This window comes from Siphateles boraxobius, unplaced genomic scaffold (assembly GCF_051911475.1).
Source record: "Siphateles boraxobius isolate OS27281-9 unplaced genomic scaffold, OSU_SipBor_1 97, whole genome shotgun sequence".
NCBI classification, from domain to species: Eukaryota; Metazoa; Chordata; class Actinopteri; order Cypriniformes; family Leuciscidae; genus Siphateles; species Siphateles boraxobius.
Window position 1 is genome coordinate 502,501 of NW_027509227.1, and position 24,143 is coordinate 526,643.

Sequence of the window (24,143 nt, forward strand, 5' to 3'; positions counted from 1 at the left end):
CCTTGAGCGTTGGCTTCTCCAGACTCCGGCACAGGAGCCATGTCACCAGACCCACCACAAACATGCCGATGTCCGGGATGAACACGCGGATGCCGTTCCCGGCGTCTGCCCCTCGGACACTGCAGACACACACACACACACACACACACAAACACTGATATGAGTGTGTGTATCAATATCATCTTAACTCACATCACCGGCTGAGGCAGAAGTCGACACGTCGAGCGACACACAGTTTTCATATTCTTCGGGAAGTCATGGTTTACTTGCAGTTATCTCTGCGTATTAAACTGGGATAGGAGACAATATATTAGCATAGAAAAAATGTAATGTATACATAAATTGCATACAGTTAGAATTTGGTAAGTCGCTTTTGTATATGCAAGATTGTTTCCGCCACAGAATGAAAAATCTAAAAGGTAATTGCGACTTTTTATCTCACAATTCTGACTCTTTTTTTCAGAATTAAGTGTTATAAAGTCAGAATTGTGAGATATAAAGTTGCAATTGTGACTTTTTTCTCCGAATTGTATGTTTGTATCTCACAATTCTGACTTAACAACATAAAAATCGGGAGATATAAAGTCAGAATTGCATGATACAAAGTCGCAGTTGCAAAAACAAAATCGGAATTGCGAGATTATTTCTCAATTATTTTTTCCCTTATAATTGGATTTTATAACTCGCAACGGCGAGTTTATATCACGCATTCTGACTTTATATCTTGCAATTGTGAGTTAAAAAAGTCGCAAATATCTTTCAAAATGTTTTATTCTTGTGACGGAAACAAGCTTCCACACTCTTGAGCTGACGTAACATTTCAGATGAAATGTTTTTCACGAGTGCTCTTAGTGCAACAATGAGCTGCAGTGCCTGGTAAAAATGCAGAAAAACACTGTGTTCTTCAATAAAAGCCTGTGATTCCCAGTATCCTCGCTCAGAGCGCTCGCACGTCTGGATCTCATTTCCCAGAGTCGAGCGCCGGCCGGGGGGATTTAATGAAACCGATCCATGCAACCCTCAAGAAAACATCACTTCAGAGCGCGGCCATTCCCAACTAAACACTGAAAACTGAAACGCAGACTTTCACGTTCATTACACCATCAGCTGTAAAGATGCTCGTTCTCAGACCTTTAAAGGTATAGACCTAGTTCACAAATAAACATAGCCGTAAACAAGTAAAACATTTTGCAGATGTGTTGCAATACAGAGTTTGGGAAAATATGGCAAATTCTGAAAACTCGACTCTCTGGAATTCTCAATATATTTTCAGTGCTACTGGATTACTGGAAAACAACAACAACAACAACTTTGTGACTGAGTCTGTATAATGCATGTGTATTTTAATATAATACAAGTCATAATTAGACACAATTCAATTATCAAACTTGTATTAAACACTATATTTCTACATTGACTGGGAAAGACTTAGGGTGTATTCACACCAGGACTAAATAGCCTACAATGTTGATTTTTATTTGTATTTTTTTTTGTGTGTGGTTCGCTTTCACACTGCCTTTTTTGCAAGTAAACCAAAATTTGTAAACAAAACCACACGTGTGCTAAGGTCATCCATTCATTGGACCAAGAGCACCTCTTCTTCAGCTGGGTCTCGGTTCGGGTGTTTGGGCGCACTCGAGCGCGATCGCTGTATTCACTCCTGCACAAAAGATGCCCGCAGAGGGGGAAACTAACTTCAGTTCGATTCAATCGAACCAAACAAGACAGGTGTGAGTTATATCTGTTCAATAAAAAAAAAAATATATATATATATATATATAAAACTTTGACAAGAATGAAAAAAAAAAAGGAATGCCAGGAATGAATAAACACGCATTTCGTTGCCACTATAGCGTTATTATTACGGCATTACTGCCTGCAGCACCAGCCTATACTCAAGGCTATAGTTCAAATTCACCAAATGAACGTCCTCGTTGTGCGAACATTTTATCGTCGCCGGCCGGAAATGAGGAGAAGCTTGCAAGCGAAGCAATCCTGCGGGAGCCACCCAATAATATCTGTCTGCAGAGCCGCAGAGCCACAGTTTCACCCCCAGCAGGTTCACCCCCAGCAGTTTCACCCCCAGCAGTTTCACCCCCAGCAGTTTCACCCCCAGCAGTTTCACCCCCAGCAGTTTCACCCCCAGCAGGTTCACCCCCAGCAGTTTCACCCCCAGCAGTTTCACCCCGTGCATGCGCAGTGTCACCACAACAGCTGTACCCAATGTGCACTGTCTCATTGTTCTGTCCTAAAACGATCTAATGGTTATTGCTACCAATTATTTTTGCTTATTAGTTATTTTTTGCTCCTACTGTTGCTCGCAGGTCTTCAGGGTCCTTTCCTAAAATAAATCAATGCTTGTGTCATGAACAGTTTAATCTTTTACGTTTTTCCTCCAAAAACTAAGTTAACAGCCTGGTATAATATGTACACACTTTTTGTTCAATGTAGGGTTGCCAATGCCAACCGTTCCGTATAATACGGAATCGTCCCATATTTGACACATAAAAGTCTTCCGTATTGAACTGATACGGAACGCACTTTGTTCCGTATTTCTGGGAAACAATTCAGTGCAAATCCATGACGCTTCTAATAGCTATATGTCAGACAGACTATGAACGAAGACATTAGTAGGCTATGATAAGAAAGAAAAACCCTGACGGTGCGGTAGATACAAACTTCTCCTCCTGTTTGTCTATGATCAGCTGCGAAGCGTTTTTATCATCTTGGAACATTATCAGAGGGGTTAATGTGTACACTTGAACACAGATGAAACAAATGACTTGAACACAAACTATTTACAATAATTTCAAATAAAACTGCTGTAGTGAAACTTCGCAAGCGCGGGTAAAACGTCTCAGGTTACATATGTAACCCTGGTTCCCTGAGAGGGAATGAGACGCTGCGTTGAGACGCGGTGGGAACGCTATGCGTGATTGCGTCGTGAAGCACGTGTATAATCAGTCCAATGGAAGAGCTAGACGTCATAGGCGGGTGACGTCATAGACCAGGAAGCTATAAAGCATACCTGAAAACAGACCGCGACAGCTTCTGAAAAAGCCTGAAGCAAGTCGATCAGGGTATGCAGGAAGTATGGCAGGAAAACGCAGCGTCTCGTTCCCTCTCAGGGAACCAGGGTTACATACGTAACCTGAGACGTTCCCTTTCAAGGGAACTCGAGCTGCGTTGAGACGCGGTGGGAACCCCATACCCACTACGTCATAAAGACAAATGTCCATTCTGTGTGAAGTCCTTGCGCACACTAAGAAGCAAGCAACCCAGCCCCAGGAGTGGAGAGGTGTAAGTCATAAAATCTGACAAATGTATGTGTTGAGGACCAGCCTGCTGTATTACAAATGTCCTGAAGGGGAACACCCGAAATTAAAGCCTAGAGGCAGCCATACTCCTGTAGAATGGCCCTGAACAGCCATAGGTGAAGGCTGTCCGGCCGCTTCATAAGCAAGTGAGATAGCCTCAACTACCCACTTGCTCATCATCTGTTTAGATGCCGGGCAACCTATCTTAGGTGACCCGAAGCAGACAAATAATTGTTCTGATATACGCCACTGAGCAGCTCTGTGGACATACGCATCCAAAGCCCGGACAGGGCGTAACAGATTAAGTTTTTCCTGATCTGGGGTATTAAAGGTGGAGGACAGAAGGCCTGCTGCTCAAATGACCCGCACATTTAGTAGGGACCTAGAAATACAACCTGACCTGGGGTGAAGAAATACTATCACCATAGCAGGTGCAAATCCAGGTACGTGTAGGCCTCAGCCTCATGTACCACGGAGAAGACGAAATTAAGGATCTCTCCTCAGAGATAACCCAGTAAAGAAACATTCATACAGAAATCAAGTACTGTACCCACGGGGCAGAAACAAGATTCAGAAGCCGTTCTCTGCACCAGGCAGAGAACAGCATATTTAGTCTTCTCGTGGAGGAAGCTCTAGGCTGGAGTATGGTCTCCACGACCTCGGTCGAGAGACCTGAATCTATGAGCTGGGCCCCCTCAGAGGCTGAGCCCACAGTATCCACAACTCCAGAGCTCCCAGGAGCAAAGATATCGGGAAAAGGGTATAGGTGTAGCGGCAACCACACCTATTACATTACATCCAGTCCAAGCGGAGCTTGAGAACCGCAAGGGCAGTGCATTGTACAAGCGATGCGAAAGGTCGACTTGTAGTTTGACCGAAGTTCTTCCTAAGAAGCTCCACCACCTTGGGGTGAAGTCTCCATTCCCCGGGCCACAGCCCCTGCCTCAACAGGATATCTGCTCTGATATATACGAGACCATCAGTGTGTTGTCCGGACCCTTCGCTGAGCAACCACTCATGATTGCCCCCGACTTGTGAGGGAAGCATCCGTCGATAGCATTAAGCGTCAACAAGAAGCCCCCGACACTGGGCCTGGGCGAGGAACCAAGGTTCTTCCACATGACCGAGGCACGAAGGCATAGCCGTGTGACCTTGATCATGCGAAAACGGATTTCCCCTCGGAGAAAACCCCTTGGTCCTGAGCCACCACAGCAGGCGTCTCATGTACAGAAGGCCAAAAGTAACTACGTTGGACGCAACTGCCATATGCCCCAGCCAAAGACCTTTCACCGAGCGGCCACTCATGACCGCCCCCCCCCCCCCCCATCCTGTGAGGGAAGCATCCGTCGATAGCGTGACGCGTCGACAAGAAGCCCCCAGCACTGGGCACTGGGCGAGGAACCAAGGTTTCTTCCACATGACCGAGGCATGAAGGCATAGCCGCGTGACCTTGATCATGCGAAAACGCTGGGGTCTCTCCCTCCTCAGAGAGTCGCACCCCAGAGGGCGCCGAGGAGAAACGATTTCTCAAAACCATCCCTACCCCGGAGGGGACCACCCTTTAGAAGCCTGATAGCCTCGGCGTCAGGGCTTCCTATTTGTCCAAGCTTTTTTAGAGATAAAATAGTCCTCAGATCTTGCATATCTCTAACTGGCTAGACTGCTACCGCCACCCAAGTCCCCCTCGATTGTGGAGGACCCAAATGGCGATGCTCGTTTTGCACTCTGTGCTGCGAGGAGCTTAGTAGACATAGACTGCTCCGCCCAGCTGTCTCAGGAACATTAGATTGGTGAAGAAGAAACCTCTGGAACGCCGCTAAATGGTTTATTTCTTAGTTTTTTGAAAGCGGAGCGTCCAGAAGAACAGACCTAATTTTATCTTATTTTTCTTTATTTTTAAATCAGAAAAACGTATATATATATATATATATATATATATATATATATATATATATATATATATATATCACTCCGTGGCCACCAGCAGGAAAACAACCGAACTGGCCGTGCTGCGACCCTCCTCAGAGAGTCGCCCCCCAGAGGACGCAGAGGAGAAACGATTTCTCGAAACCGTCCCTCCCCAGTATAGTTTATCTGTTTTTGCACGACGCAATTCTTGAGTGCTGACAACCTCACATTCATCCATGTCTTTATAATTCACCCACCAGCGCTGCCTAATAAAATTTTTATTTATTTATTTAGGATGGTTGGTGGGTAACGTCAGGGTTAAAAATTATGATGCCGACTCGGGAGAGAGAAAGCTAGCAAGCGTCTCTTTAACCCGAGGCACTGTCATACCATAATACTTTTATACCCATAGCATTACTATAGTTAGACGTTTGGGCATTAAACACATAAAATAGAAACCGGCTTATTCCACGATCTCGACACCTCAGTGTGGTGTGGAGATAGGGAAAAAACGGCAGTCCCCGGCGAGGAGGCTGAGATACAGAGTTTTACTGTTTTTAGATATATTTAATCTAATAAACTCTCTTTTTCACTCTCATAATGTTCAGCTGGCCAGAAAATATGTAACTAGCAACAGCACTAGATAAACCTCCTTTTAAAGCTCCTCTTTATTCAACAGAGTTATGAGCTGACTTATTTATTCATTTATTGAAAACTCAAACATCTGTCTTTTTCTTAATATCTTTATTTGTTTTGTTCTCTTTTTTTAAACAAAAGAAACACTAACGATAACAATTCTTCGGAACTGGAATCGGCAGCACTGGATCCGGGAGGTGAAAACTGAGATAGGGCGGGGCCCGTCCCAACCCCCGCTGACAGATCCGTTTGCGAACCCCAAAATGCGAGTTCGTAAGCTTGTTTTGCGTAATTGTTGATTGCCTAACACCGTAAAGAAAATGTTTAGGCACATTTATGACAAAATCCATGCGTTCAAAGCAAAGCTTCCCTGACTTTCCTCCATGCAATCGCTTTGAAGTGTGCGGTATTTGCTTCATAAAACGTAATAAGTGGCAGATGACACGCTGACAACAACCCAAGTGTGAGACGCACGACGCAGATGCACTATGTAATGACGTCTCGCTGTATCTAAACAGTTTACAGTATCGCTTTCATCTCAGCGAGCTCATAAAGAGAAAACCGTGAGCGGATGCAAGACAAAAGAGGAGACCGCAGATGGCACTGATTTGGGTAAAAGCAATGAATTATGGGAACCACAGTAAAAGTAAACCTTCTATGAGCAATTAAGCCATTGAATAAGACTCAAAAGCGAGCTGAGATGTTGATATTTGTGGATTAGTGGTGAGGTTAGTGATCTTGTGAACACAGAGGAGGAATGTGTGTTGGCGTCACTCCAGGTGTCTCAGCAGATCCGAGCCAAATGGTAGATATTACCTTCCCAAAATCCACCGCTTAAATAACAGTCAAATGGAGCAAAGATCAGCAGCTTCCACACCGGCCAAGAAGAAACTGTCCAAACAAACTGAAGCAAAGGAGCTTTTAGAAAACAAACTGAACAGAGACATTACTGATTCCAGAAAATGCAAGCTGGGGCACGACGTCTTTCTGGTGCATTAGATACGGCGTATGACCAGGACAAACACTGCATTAAAATTAAACTGCGGTAAGTCATGCATTACAGGAGACAGGGCTGCAAACTCTGAGAAACAAAACTGGATTGTGAATTAAATTGCCAACACTTTACAATAGGGTTCCATGACATGAGCAATGCATTTGTTACAGTATTTACTAATGTTTGTTAACATTGGGGAAAACGGTAACACTTCACAATAAGGTTTATTAGTTAACTACCTTAGTTAACATGAACTAAGAATGAACAATACTTCTACAGCATTTATTAATCTTAGTTAATATCAATTTCAACATTTATTATTAAAATCAAAGGTTGTATTTGTGAACATTAGCACCGTGAACTAACATGAACACAATGAACAGCTGAATGTTTATTAACTAACGTTAACAAAAATTTAAAAATACTGTAACAAATGGATTGCTCATTGTTTGTTCATGTTACTTAATACATTAACTAATGTTAACTAATGAACCTTATTGTAAAGTGTTACAGAGAATAAACTGGAGAAGACATCAGGGATGGGAGCGTTATGTCTTCAGGTTGAGGGATCTTGTGTTGAGTTTTTAAGTAAACGCATTTCAAAGGTCCAGCAGGCCGTCTGGTTGTGGAGTAATTCAATTGAATCTCTCAGTGAGATCCGTAACGGTGACGTGTGTCATCAGACTCGCAGCTTCTCAGCAGTGTATGATGTGGTGTGATTCATTACTGTTACAAATATGTTGTTCACACAAGCAACAGCGTTCTGGCGTTTTACCGGTGACAGACCGTTCACTCATCAGCTCCAAAATACCGGCAAACTCTGTGATAATGACATTAACCGTGACCTCTAAAGTTGTTGGTAAATCTCTTCATCCGCCCGACGAGGAGAAGCGCTTAAGTTTCGGTATCACTCCAATTTGAAGACATTTGTAAACAGAGCTGAGTAAACCCGTCATAGTTTTATGAATGGCTCAGAACTTTTCTCTTCCAATGGCAACAACAAAAGGCCAAACACACACACACACACACACACACACCCTACCCCTACACTTTATACACACACAAAACTTTCTACATTTTTACACTTTCAAAAAAAATCCTTCTGTATGATGTATAAGCTTGTTTCCTCATGAGACAAGGATTTTGGATATTGCCATCTTTTAGAGAGATTTTGACCCTATAAGTTTCTTGAGCATCAAATCATCATATTATAGTGATTTCTGAAGGATCATGTGACACTGAAGACTGGAGTAATGATGCTGAAAATTCAGCTTTGATCACAGGAATAAATTACACTTTACTATATTCACATAGAAAACAGCTGATTTACATTCTAATAATATTTCACTGTTTTTACTGTATTTTTGATCAAACAAATGAAGCCTTAAAAACCAGCCTATGCCACAATTTCAGCAAAATGAAATCATGTTGCTTCTTCCACATTCGTGATATTAATAACCAAGACTTAACAAACTCACACTTAAAGCACCACAATAACAGCTTTACAAAACAGTTTGAAGTTTAGAAACAGAGCTGATTCGTAGAAGTACTGACACCAATGGTCTCTACGATCAACTTAGCTCACGATGCTTTTGAGAAACGCAGATTTATTGCTGTGTAAAGCATTGATAAGCGTACGCAGATCATAGAACTACTGCCACCAATGCTTGAGAAACGCGGCCCAGGTCAGTTATATTAATGATGATTACTGTTATGCTCCATTCTGTTCAAACACAATGATGGCTCTGAGGCTGAATCATTTAACCTTTCTGTTTGCTGAGCGAGTCGACGAGAAGTTAAACCCAGTGTGGACAGAAACAGCCAGATGTGGAAGCCATGAATCACACTTCATTCCCCACTGAGTCAAGCTAGTTTCTTCCAATAAAAGACTTCTTGTTGGCTGATAAACTCAAGCGAGGTTAGCCAACATGAACGCCTCTGTCACGGGTGAGAGGTTAAGATAAGCGCACGATGAATGAGATATAACAGAATACTTTAATTCTAAACTTAGACCAGAAAACAAACAACCACAAATCATTGATAACAATATATAATGCAAGACAATAACCAGGGAGACACAGAGGGCTTAAATACACAGAGTACAGACCAGGGAAACGAAACACAACTGGATAATGAACTCAATGACAGTAACCATAGTCACTAACAAGACACAGGTGAACCAAATGAACTAATGAAGGAGGAGTGGCTAGAAACTGAACAATGAACACAGAGGAAGTCCAAACGTCCACACACACACACACACACACACACACACACACACACACACACACACACACAAACACACACACACACACACACACATACACACACACACACACACACACACACACACACACACAAACACACACACACACACACACACAAACAAACACACACACACACACACACACACACACACACACACACACACACACACACACACACACACATACACACAGACACAGACACAGACACACACACACACACACACACACACACACACACATACACACAGACACACACACACACACACACACACACACACACACACACACACACACACACACACACACACACACACACACACACACACACACACACTAACCCAACCCCTAAACCTACCCATCACACAAAACTTTCTGCATTTTTCATTTTTAATGACTTTATTTTGATACCAGATTTACTAATAAGGACAGTATTTTGAAGATTTTGTCCAAAATTTACAAATTTACCCCCAAAGTATAGTTAAGTAGGTACACACACACACCAGCACAAACATCTCCCTAATGAAATCCCTGAACCCCACGGACAGGTATTATGAGCAAATTAATGAGCAAAACAATTGTTACAGTATTTATTAATCTTTGTAAATATTAGGGTTACATTTTATTTAAAGGAGTCATTGTTACAGTGTAATTATATATTTAAGTACTGAGTAATATTAATAAACTACATGTATTTACTATAGGGGTAGGGTAGGATTAGGATTTGGTTGAGGGTTAGTTTTATGTAGTTATGCATAATTTACTGCTATTACTATGATAAGTACATGTAACATGTAACAAGGACACTGTAAGTGTTACTATGTTAAATGTTAACAAATACAACCTATGATATTAATAATGTATTAATAAATGTTGAAACTATTAACTAAGATTAGTAAATGCTGTAGAAGTGTTGTTCATTATTAGTTCCTGTAACTAATGTTAACTAATGAACCTTATTGTAAAGAGTTACCGTTATTTGTACAGAAAATAACCGTGATCCCCGATGGCGGAGCAGTGCATGCTGGGAAGAGAAGTTTCTCTTCTGTCCAAGAGCAACACGAGACACAGAGCTGCGATTCAGTATTCATAATGAAGCGCCTGTTCCAATCTCCCTTGTGTTTTAACACACAGATTCAAGAAAAACACATGATTAATGCTCTGCGAGTCCAATTTACATAGAAAACACACAAAGAATTATTTTGACACGTTTATGGCCCCATTAATGACAGATTACTGGAGGAAGTTGTGTGTGGAAGTGGGATCTGATATGGTTTATCAGAGGACGTCACATGAACAATGATTTGAAGAATAATCTATACTGGTAAATGATAAAATGATCAGGCATGGCTAAACTGAGAATATTTAAACCGTTGTTGTTGCTTAGAAATCGCAGACGCTAGACTAAACAAAGACTTGTTTGGGTTAGAAAACTTGCTTGTAAATCTAAAAATTTAAATTTGAAGGAAACTGGTAAAACAATAATCCACAGAACTTGGTACGAGAAATGAAATGTTGATATGATAAAGCCAACAAAGGCCTCTTCCGTGAAGTTCAGTGCACATGTTTCTGATTACTCATGTTATTCCCTCTCCACTGTCTGAGCCAACATCCCGTTACAGTAGCTCTACATACCTTTCTTTCTTTATTATTAAAAAAAAAAAATTCATTAAGTTTCTATATTTTTTTGTATCAGAATTTTCTATGGTAGCCCAACTGAAGCTTTTCTTTTTGAAGGTCACATAACCTAAAAACCAGGACCTTACCTCTTCAAAAACTTGTCTTGACGATGCTAGGGTTTTGTGGAAGGTTACCAGGGTGTTGCTATGCAGTTGCTAAGGTATATTAGGCAGTTGCACAAGTGTTGTAGATGGTTGCGAGGTTGTTGCTAAGGTACTCAGAGTGTTTTACATGTTGTTGAGCAGTTGCTAGAGTGTTGAAGATGGTGCCAGGGTGTTGCTATGCAGTTGATCATGTATTCGTAATGTTTAACATGTTGTTGTTTAGTTGCTAGAGTGTTGTAGATGGTGCCAGGGTATTGTTATGCAGTTGCTAAGGTGTTCAGAGTGTTTAAGCATTTTGTTGTGCAGTTGCTAGAGTGTTGTAGAATGTTGCCAGGGTATTGTTATGCAGTTGCTAAGGTGTTCAGAGTGCTTAGTGTGTTGCTCTGCAGTTGCTAGAGTGTTGAAGATGGTTGCCAGGGTATTGTTATGCAGTTGCTAAGGTGTTCAGAGTGTTTAAGCATTTTGTTGTGCAGTTGCTAGAGTGTTGTAGAAGGTTGCCAGGGTATTGTTATGTAGTTGATAAGGTGTTCAGAGTGCTTTAGTGTGTTGTTGTGCAGTTGCTAGAGTGTTGTAGAAGGTTGCCAGGGTATTGTTATGCAGTTGCTAAGGTGTTCAGAGTGTTTAGTGTGTTGCTCTGCAGTTTGTAGAGTGTTGAAGATGGTTGCCAGGGTATTGTTATGCAGTTGCTAAGGTGTTCAGAGTGTTTAGTGTGTTGCTCTGCAGTTTCTAGAGTGTTGAAGATGGTTGCCAGGGTATTGTTATGCAGTTGCTAAGGTGTTCAGAGTGTTTAGTGTGTTGCTCTGCAGTTGCTAGAGTGTTGTAGATGGTGCCAGGGTATTGTTATGCAGTTGCTAAGGTGTTCAGAGTGTTTAAGCATTTTGTTGTCCAGTTGCTAGAGTGTTGTAGAAGGTTGCCAGGGTATTGTTATGTAGTTGATAAGGTGTTCAGAGTGCTTTAGTGTGTTGCTCTGCAGTTTCTAGAGTGTTGAAGATGGTTGCCAGGGTGTTGCTATGCAGTTGCTAAGGTGTTCAGAGTGTTTAAGCATGTTGTTGTGCAGTTGCTAGAGTGTTTAAGATGGTTGCCAGAGTGTTGCTATGAAGTTGCTATAAGGTGTTCAGAGCGTTTAAGCATGTTGTTGAGCAGTGTTGTAGAGGGTTGCCAGGGTGTCGCTATGCAGTTGCTAATGTGTTCTGAGTGTTTCTTTATAGCATTGAGCAGTTGATAGGGTGAAAACTTTGCATTATTTAGGATTCATGTTATCTAACTGCAGACTATCCGACAGCTGCGTAAGGCATTATTATGTATAACCTGCTCTGGCTTCTTCATCATAAGACATATGGTTTGAGCTAGACTTCCAGACACTGGTTCTCCTCCACAGTCAGGTAAATTACACACGTCTGTCAATAACATCATACAGATCACGACTAACATGCGTGTTTTAACCGCGTCCAGCTGTTGTGAGACTGCAGTGTTCAGATGGTCTACTCCACAGCGTTTTCACGATCTGTCAAAAGCCTCATGCCAAGTGGGCCAATGAAATGCAAATGCTGGGTTTAAAATTGTAAATCACTAATGCTGTAATTGTGAGATTTGATGTTCCTGAAATCTAGCCAAGCTTATGACAGTCTGCAAGGCTACCACACATTAGCATGTGAACATGTATGTAGCCTATGGTTGTTTCTTTAGCCGTGGGTCATGTGATCTTAAAGAGGACATTTTATGCCCTTTTACAAAGTTTTTATGTTGTGTTTAGTCTCTACTAGAACAGGTTTCATGCTTATTTTCCTCATATTCTCCATTGTTGCGGCTCCTCTCTTCCCAGTCTGTCAGTAACGCTCTGTTTACTTCCTGTCTCTATGAAGCCCCTCGTCCTGAAAAGCACACTGTGCTCTGATTGGTCGGCTGGAGCAGTGTGTTGTGATTGGTCGAGCGCTTCGAGTGTGTTTGGGAAATGTCCCGCCCCTTACCATAACCACCAGTTTAACACACTACTAACTAACTCAACCAGGCCCCGCCCCTTTATTCTGCGTATGAATTATTATAATGAGGAATATTGTTCATGTTTATTGTCTCACATTTTGCATAATTTGACAAAATTACAGATTAACAGACAATACAAATATTCTGTTCACGAGTGATATTGACCTTGAACTGTCTCATTGTTAAATAAGAAAACTAGCTTTTGAAAAGAGCACAAATAAACGTCAGCAGCATTCATTTACAGTTTTAATGTGACCTTTCTGTAATGAAAAATCAACCCCTGTGAAATAAAGTTAAAGAAACACCCGTATGCAGAGAGATGGTAACCAAATGCTCTTTCTTTTGCACACTAGTGTGTGTGTAGTCCATGATGGTGTGGAGCGCTGCATGCTAACTGACGCCATCTTTATTTCCCAGACCGGACACTCACGAGGAAGACCAATCAAGTGCATGTACACAAACACGATTACAAAGATGAAAAAGAAAAGAGGGACTTGAATAAATGATGCCACCCACAATGTCCTAATGAGTAAATCAGTCAGACACGCCAGATTTAGGCTGGAGCCACAGTCCAGTGCCAGTCTACAGATATAATTGATTAATTTGCTTAAGAGACATTATATAATATTCAAAATTACATCTAAACATCAAATAGTTCTATTTCCAGCAGCTCAAGGTAGAAAAAAAGTAACATAACCTTTGTGAAAAAGAAGTGCACTTAATTCTGTTGACTGAGTGTGCACTTGTAGTGTACTTCAAATCATAAAAGTACATTTTATTTCAAAGATAATATAATATGAATTAAATTAAAGGCCACTTAGTGAACTTAAACAGAGACACTATCAAGACCGTGTTCATGTTTCTTCAGTCAGTTTAATAAAATAAATTTACATTTTGAAATGTACATTACATCATTTTTTTACTTTTGTCACTTATTTTGATGTGTTGACTAACACACTAAAGCACATGTAAAGCACTTGATTATAATTTGAACGACAGTGTGTTATTCGATATTACAAAACATGTAATATACATGTAATATTTTTATTCTAATTTTAAATGGGTCAAAAAAAGCATTCTAAAACTAAATTAAGTTAACTTTAATTTACCTTGACTAACCTAAACTTCACTTTACTAAACTGATAGCAGTCGTTCTGGAGCTCTAAAGAGATATTTTGTCATTTTAGTTGATAAAGTGCATCAATAACGTTCATATTTCAACCAATACAGTGGTTGGATGACAATACAAGTATATTGTTTTTCTGCTTTTATGAAAAATATTATCCAGTATCTTTCATTATTCGGTCATATAATATGTGAGGGGGACATGTTTTATCTTTATTTTTGTCATTCAATATTCATAATATTGCGTTTTTTGCTAAGTTGGATCATCTTCTGTCAGGCCGGTCATAAAATCCTCCAAAGAAAACATCCTCACACACTCCGAACAATACGCTTTCTGCTGCCCACACACACACACACACACGCACACACACACACACACACACACAGACACAGACACAGACACACACACACACACACAGACACAGACACAGACACAGACACAGACACACACACACACACACACACACACACACACAGACACAGACACAGACACAGACACAGACACAGACACACAGACACAGACACAGACACAGACACAGACACACACACACACACACACACACACACACACACACACACAGACACAGACACAGACACAGACACAGACACAGACACAGACACACACACAGACACAGACACAGACACAGACACACACACACACACACACACACACACACAGACACACAGACACACACACACACACACACACACACACACACACACACACACACACACACAGACACAGACACACACACACACACACACACACAGACACAGACACAGACACAGACACAGACACAGACACAGACACACACAGACACAGACACAGACACACACACACACACACACACACACACACACACACACACACAGACACAGACACACAGACACACAGACACACAGACACACACACACACACACACACACACACACACACACACACACACACACACACACACACACACACACACACACACACACACACACACACACACACACAGTCTCTGGTCTGAGGAAGCGTCTCTTACCTCTGGAAGCCCAGCTGTCGTATTGATCTCTCCCATGATGAACCTGCAGAAACAACACCAGATGAGGATCAGAACTGCACAGCGGAGACGTTTGCGTCTGATAATGATGTGATGATGCTAAACTCAGCGATGGGGAGGAAAGATCGCTGGTTTGAACCTCAAAAGTAGTGAAACACAAACCATTACATGTTGATTGGACTGGGAAAAGTCTCTAAATAACAAGTTATCATTTATATTTTATCTTATATTAAGATTCTGAAATATTATAGAGACACTAATTGGAACAATATGCACTAATAATTATTCAGCCTAATCTCATTAGCATTCATTTTTATTCAGCGAGGATGCATTCAATTGAAGTGACAGTAAATAAATGTACAATGTTACAAAAGATTTTATTTCAAATTAATGCTGTTCTTTTGAACTTTCTATTCATCAAAAAATCCTGATTTTTTTTTATCAGTTTCCACAAAAATATGAAGCTGTTTCCAACATTGATAATAATCATAAATGTTTATTGATCAGCAAATCATCATATTATAGTGATTTCTGAAGGATCATGTGACACTGAAGACTGGAGTAATGATGCTGAAAATTCAGCTTTGATCACAGGAATAAATTACACTTTACTATATATTCACATAGAAAACAGCTGATTTACATCCTAATAATATTTCACTGTTTTTACTGTATTTTTGATTAAATAAAATCGCCTTGGTGAGCAGAAGAGTCTCTTTCAGAAACATTAAAACAACTGCTGGTGTTTGTAGAACCTACAATTACTAATGAGATCAATTACATTAGATTTAGAATTAGAATTAAATAAGTAATACGTATTAAAAAAGTAAACTGTTCATCAACGGTTGATGTCTGACTGAAAGCACATGGTCTGTAAATGACAAAGCACTTCTGTGTGTTACTGCGAGAACAAGTGTGTGAGTCATCAGAACCAGGACAGATGTTGTACCTGCTGCGCACATGCTTCACACACACCTCACTAACATCTGCACAGATCCAGACCAGATGCTGTACACCATACACACACACACACACTCACACACACGCACGCACGCACGCACACACCGCACGCACGCACACACACACAAACACACACACACACACACCACACGCACCACACGCACGCACGCACGCACACCACACGCACGCACGCACGCACGCACACCACACACACACACACACACACACACACACCACACGCACGCACACACACACACACTCACACACTCACACACACGCACGCACGCACGCACGCACACACCGCACGCACGCACTCACACACACACACACACACACACGCACCACACGCACGAACGCACGCACACACGCACACCACACGCACGCAAGCACACACCACACACACACACACACACACACACACACACACACTCACACACTCACACACACGCACGCACGCACGCACGCACACACCGCACGCACGCACTCACACACACACACACACACACACACACACACACGCACCACACGCACGCACACACGCACACCACACGCACGCAAGCACACACCACACACACACACACACACACACACACACACCACACGCACGCACGCACGCACTCACTCACGCACGCACGCACACACACACACACACACGCAAACACATCCTGCTCACTTCACACCATACTGCACGTCTGAGTCATGGGTTTATGGTATTTTTGTTTATATTTTTTTTAATTTTATGGTATTTTAATTTTTAATTTTATTAAATGTTATGGTATTTTAATTTTTAATTTAGTTTTTAATTTATTTTATTTTATTATTTTATTAAATTGTATGCTGTTTATTTTTTAATTTAATTTAATTTATTTTATTTTATTATCATTTTATTCATTGATTTATTTTATTTATAATATTTATATAATATTATATAAATAAATAAACTATATAATAAAACCATTTCTCAAAAGATGATGTTTGTTTGGAGCAGTGATTGATATAATACTTTATTTCTACAGAGTTTCTGTTTACAGGGAAACTTCCCGGATTCTCCGGCGCTCCAGGAATACATCAGCGTTCCCTCCATCCTCCAACACTGAAGTCCAAGGTTTGAAAAATTATTAGTGATGTAATTATGCTTGGCAACACATACTGGCAAATCAAGAATAAGAACAAAAAATGATTTTGGGCAATAAAACAACAAACCACTCATATCCGTTCTTATTCTTATTGTTCGCATGTTCTGAAGTTCATACGCAAATCATTTAAATACACTGAACTGTAAACACATGGTGTTTTACTTGGTTTACATCATTCAGTGTTTTGTGGCAGTAATTAACCACTTCAAAAGCTGATCTTTTTGTCAGTCTTTGGGAATTTTATGGTTATATTATCATTTTCAAAGTAGTTTTTAGACGCTTAATTTGCATTTTTACAATGGCTTTAATGGCTTTGATTGCAGTTTTAGAGTAAAACATGTTTTTGAAAACATAAAAATTTAAAACAGTATTATTGCACATTTTTCATAACAATAAACGTAAAATTCTTTACCTTTATTAAGTTCGCTTTTTAAAACTTTTTTCACTACAGCAATAATCTGCCAGATGTCGTCTTTGACTTCAGATTTACCACAGTTTAAGTTAGAAACTCAAAAGGTCTACACTCAAAAAGTGCATAAATGCATTTAATACAGCGTAAATATAATTTAGTACCATAAAATCCCCTGAAAATACAAATATTACATAAAAAACATTATTGAACTAAAATATAGTACATTAATTTCATTGAAAAAGACACCCAATGTAAGATGTTTTGCATGAAATTGTGAGTTATTTTGAATTGAAGTAGAAAGAATGTGAGGAATGTGCTTAAATTACTATTTATTTATTATTTATTGATCAAATCTAGCAATTTAAAGGTAAATAAAATAAAAAATAAAAAAAATCTCCCAAAAAATCTCCATAACAGAATAAATATTCTGTCATTTTTGACCGACATGCGAACGCACACGGCACACGTTGTTTCTTTTTTCTGTGCTTTCCCGCTGTGTCATCATCATACAGGCAAAACATCCACAAAGTACGTCAATGAGTTTGAGTTTGAAGTTCAGGCATGAAAAAGAAATATTACTAAAGGGCGATGTGCCTTTTCAAGCTGACAAACAACAAAACATCAAACGTGTTACTGAAAAACACAAAGTACTTCAGCAGAGTGAAGTCAGTGAGTAATAACAACCATTCAGGGATAATGTAATGTAATTTAAGAGTCGTAGACGCATGAACTCACAGAAAATAATGCGTTTTCCCTTTAATCATCTCTATAACTCAAATATTGCACTGAACGTAAATCAGTCGTATAAGAAACCATGATAATCACCATCACTTTCTTTTATCTGCCGAGGATCCAAATTACTAATAGACACCAGATGTTTGAGGTTTTTTCACAAATATGTCTAGTCAGAGCTCAGAAAGTTTTCTTCTTCACATATAATGCTATATTTGGAAAACCTTCATCAAGTCATAATGTGATATTGAGATCATGAATGCAGTTTGAGGAGAGCACAGCTCATAACTCATGAAACCCTCATCCGTCACTCGCTCTGTGACACATCTTACCCTCGCGGGGCAACATCACTCCAGGCCCAACTGTTATACTTAATTATATTTTTGTTTGTCCAGAAATCTTATTTTATTTCATTTTGATAATATTCTTTCTATTTTTTAATGCAATTTTTTGGGAGATTTTTTGTTATTTTTTATTTACCTTTAAATTACTAGATTTGATCTAGTCATATAGAAACTTAAATTCAAAATAACTCACAATTTCATGCATAACCCTTTTAATTATGCTAAAAATATCTTACATTGGGTGTCTCTGCCGATCTCTTGTGGAAAAATAATAATATAAGATGATATTTCATGACTATAGATGGCGTTATATCTCTATATGGAGCAGATGAGCTGCTCCGCTGGGTCCTAAAGTCAGTTCTTCAGTGTGCATTCGTTCAAATAAGTACATAGTATAAAATAATTTTTTTTGGTAAAGTTTTAGCATTTTTAGTTTGAAATTTGAGCCTTTTTAGGTTTTTCTCTGTGTACTGAAGCATTCCTCGCATTCCATTCATTCCTATGGGGGTCAAAATGACCCGATTTGTTACTTTTTAAAATTTCAATCACAAAACTCCTCGAGACCAATAAATGTTTTTTCATTTTTTTGCATTTGTGGTTCAAGTGCAACAGAAGTCCTGGGGTCTTGAACCCCTCTGATGAACACTCAATTTTTAATTATTAAAAAAAAAACATGATTTTTGTGTCAGAATGACCCGAGAGAAGGATGAGGGTTTGTAAGTTGCACATCATCACTCTCTTCTCTCGTTCTCCAGACGCACTCTGTCAAATGTCATGATGAGGCTCAGGGAAGCGCCTTGGAAACACATGATTTCTTCACATTTCTCAGTGGGAGAACTGATTTCAGAGCGTCTGTGAGAGTGATCGAGTCAGCAGGGAATAAAAGAGTGTATCACGTCACGTGAAGGTGCGCGGCTTCTCTACAGATCTGGAGAGATGTTTTCAGATGTGGTTGTCATTTAATTCTGAACTATTTTCACAATATCACCCAGAGGCAAAGTAAAAACCAGCCCTCCCAGAAACCCAGCGTTTTCTTATTGTTGAAACTAACACACATTTATTTTAATTTATTTTATTTTATTGTATGCTATTTTATTTATTTATTTTATTTTATTACATTAAATTAAATTGATTTCATGCCATTTTTTAAATTTAATTATTATTATTATTTTTTATTTAATTTTTTTATTCTTATTACTTAATCTTTTATTTTACATATGAAAGGGAAAAGCAAGCTTACTGGAGAATGGGTGCATACAAAAATAAAACTAATAATTGTGAGACAAAGCTTAAAATAAAAATAGAATTCAATTTTATGTCAAATAAATTTACATTGTGAGATATAAAGTCACAATTATGAGTAATATATACACAACTGTGAGGAAAAAAAAGTTAACATCAAAAGAAATAAAATATTAATTACTTTTTTTTATTTTGTCAGGCAGAAACAAGCTTTCATATGACAAGACCAACTCTCAAAAAACAAAACAATATTTATTCATTGCATATTTTAATAATGAAATTCAAAATCCCACAATATATGCACAACTGTTCAAAAGTTTGGGTATTTTTAAATATTAAATACTATTTTTTGAGAGTTTGGAGTGTATATTGTTTCTTTACTGTCACTTTTGATCAACTTAATGCCTCCTTGCTAAACAAAAGTATTAAAAAAACATGTTTAACTGGTATATTACGCTTAAAGGAAGTGTTTTCTTGAGGTGACTCCCTCAGCGATGAACAAATACAGCTTTAGTCATCGTCAGTGGCCTTCAGGAAACAGAGGTTTACACAGTCTTTGTTAGAAAGAAAATGTTGGAGTATTTTTAGAGAGCATGAGATACGCGTCCTGAGGAAGCTGATCTTTATCTCAGTATTAGCACAAACTGAAGGGGTTTGTTCTCTTTGCTGGCAGCGACACAGGCCTGATATCACTCACACACACGCCAGCGAGAGGAACAATAGCTTATTAATCCTCTCAACGGCCAGATAAAGTCATGCATGCATTCATGTCAATAATGCAAACGAGAGGAGAGTTAGATGAAAGACTGATCAGAGAAGCAAGGCTGTTGTTGGAGAGAAACGAAAGCGTTGTTTTTTTCAAGACTTCTCGTTTCTGTGTTTCTGAGAGACGGACTCAGATTTATGAGGAGAGAGAGATGTCATTCCTGGCACAGCTTTACGCAGCGCACACACACACTCACACACACTCACACACACTCACACACACGCACACACACGCACACACACACACACACACACACACACTCGCACACGCTCACACTCACACGCACACACTCACACGCACACACTCGCACACGCACTCGCACACGCTCACACTCACACACTCACACACACACACGCACTCGCACTCGCTCACACTCACACGCTCACACTCACACGCACACACTCACACTCGCACACGCACTCGCACACGCTCACACGCACACACTCACACACGCACTCGCACACGCTCACACTCACACACACACACACGCACACACGCTCACACTCACACACACTCACACGCACACACTCACACACACACACACACACGCACTCGCACACGCTCACACTCACACACACACACTCGCACACGCTCACGCTCACACTCACACACACGCACTCGCACACTCACACACTCGCACACGCTCACACTGACGTGCACGCGCACACTCACACACGCTCACGCTCAGAAACACACGCACTCGCACACGCTCACACTCACGTGCATGCGCACACTCACACACGCTCACGCTCACACACACACACGCACTCGCACTCGGTCACACTCACACGCACACACTCACACACACACACAACACACACTCGCACACGCTCACACTCACACGCACACTCACACACACACACTCACACACACTCATACACACACTCACACACACGCACTCCCACGCACACACTCACGCACACACTCACACTCGCTCTCGCACACGCTCACGCTCACACTCACACACTCACACATGCACACGCACATGCTCAAGGTCACACTCACACTCGCACATGCACACGCTCACGGTCACACTCACACTCGCAATCGCTCACGCTCACACGCACACACTCACACACGCTCACACTCACACGCACACACTCACACGCACACACGCTCACACGCACACACTCACACGCACACACTCGCACACACTCACACGCTCACGCTCACACGCACACACTCACACACTCACACACACACATGCTCACACTCACACGCTCACACGCACACGCACACACTCACACTCGCACACGCTCACACTCACACGCACACACTCACACTCGCACACGCTCACACTCACACGCACACACTCACACGCACACACGCTCACACGCACACACTCACACGCACACACTCACACTCACACGGTCACACGCACACACTCACACACTCACACGCACACACGCTCACACACTCACACTCACACGCACACACTCACACTCACACGCTCACACTCACACGCTCACACTCACACACGCTCACACTCGCACACGCACACGCTCACGCTCACGCTCACACTCACACGCACACACTCACACTCGCACACGCTCACACGCACACACTCACACTCACACACGCACTCGCTCACACTCACACGCTCACACTCACACACGCTCACACTCACACACTCACACGCTCACACTCACACGCTCACACGCTCACACTCACACACGCTCACACTCACACTCGCACACGCACACGCTCACGCTCACACTCACACGCACACACTCACACTCGCACACGCTCACACGCACACACTCACACTCACACTCACACACGCACTCGCTCACACTCACACACGCTCACGCTCACACTCACACGCACACACTCACACTCGCACACGCTCACACTCACACGCACACACTCACACGCACACACTCACACTCACACACGCACTCGCTCACACGCTCACACTCACACGCACACACGCTCACACGCACACACTCACACACGCACACGCTCACACGCACACACTCACACGCACACACACTGTGAACATGCCAGAAAAGAGACGCACACTCCCACTCACTGACACTCACACTCACACACACTCGCACACGCACTCGCACACGCTCACACTCACACACACTCACACTCAAACACGCTCAAGCTCACACTCACACTCGCACACACACACACACACACTGTAAACATGCCAGAAAAGAGACGCCAAACACTTATTTGTGTATTTTGACGCTTAAGACACACTTTAAAATATATGAATATCTCTGCATTACATAACAATTAAATCATTACTATTTATATTTGTTTTTATTATATTATATTATAATGTTATATTATGTTATGTTATGTTATAATATATAGTATTATATTATATTATATTGTATTATATTATATTACATTATAATGTTATATTATAATATATTATGTTATGTTATATTAAATTAAATTATAATGTTATATTGTATAATGTTATATTATATTATACTATATTATATTATATTAATTATATTTTTACACCATAAAAAGGAAACACAAAGCAACCATACTAACGTGATTCAGGTTTCATTAGTGAAAATATAATTAGTATAAAGATAATTGTGAGATAAAGCTAAAAAAATAAGACATGTAATTATAATTTAATTTAAATATAGTCACATTGGTGACATTAATTCACTCTGTGAAATATAAAGTCACAAATATGAGAAATAAATATGCAGAAGAAAAATATGCAAGAAATATAATTACCTATGTTTTATTTTATTAGGCAGAAACAACCTTTTTAAGTGCAATAGTCACTTGAAAATACAACATAATTCATATCAACTGCATATTGTTAATAATTAAATAAAACTATTTAAACTATTTTAATGTAATACAATGTTATATATTTACACGTTGAATTGAAATACACAACTATAAAAAAAGAATACAAAAGTGTTTGGAATTATCTGGTTGTCAAACATTAGAATGATCTGAAATCATCCAGCCACTAAAATAATAAATCTATAGAGTATTTGATAAAAAAAAAAAAAAAAAAAAAAAAAAAAAAAATATATATATATATATATATATATATATATAGGGTTTAGTTCATGCTGCTTAAAATGTTAATTTGAGGTAATGTAAATAAAATATATTAAGGTTTTATGTTTCTGGATTGTTGTCAATATAATGCTATTAAACACCAAATTACATTGCATTATAAAATATAATGTTAATAGCAGAAATAAAACTGTGAGAAATTATGCATGTGATACTATAACTCAAAAATCTTTTTGTTTGCATACCGTATGTTAGTAATTAAAAAAATAATCAAAATAAAATGATTAAGTCGATGGGAGATTCTTAGACATTAGAAATATTTAAAAATAGACATTGTTTCATAGATTATAATATCTGGTTTTGTTTTACTGTTTTTTAACTTCAAAGTCTGTGTTAAATCAGCTCAGAACAAACATATCTGAAGATTATCAATACAAACACTGCGATGAAATGTGAGGAATCAAATGTGACTATGAAAAGTGACTATA

The 24,143-nt window shown here is 40.1% G+C and overlaps 1 protein-coding gene across 2 annotated transcripts in view; it reads right to left on the bottom strand.

Annotated features, from left to right (window-relative positions):
* Nucleotides 1-24,143, bottom strand: part of piezo2a (piezo-type mechanosensitive ion channel component 2a) — a 222,325-nt gene that overhangs the window by 151,360 nt on the left and 46,822 nt on the right. For both annotated transcript variants that reach the window (XM_077224971.1, XM_077224970.1), the window contains exons 4-5: nt 15,037-15,079; nt 1-119 (exon numbers count right to left, since the gene is read on the bottom strand). The exon at nt 1-119 is cut by the window's left edge and continues 26 nt beyond it. In XM_077224971.1, coding sequence (XP_077081086.1) covers nt 1-119; nt 15,037-15,079 — 162 coding nt within the window. The remainder of the gene's footprint in view (nt 120-15,036; nt 15,080-24,143) is intronic.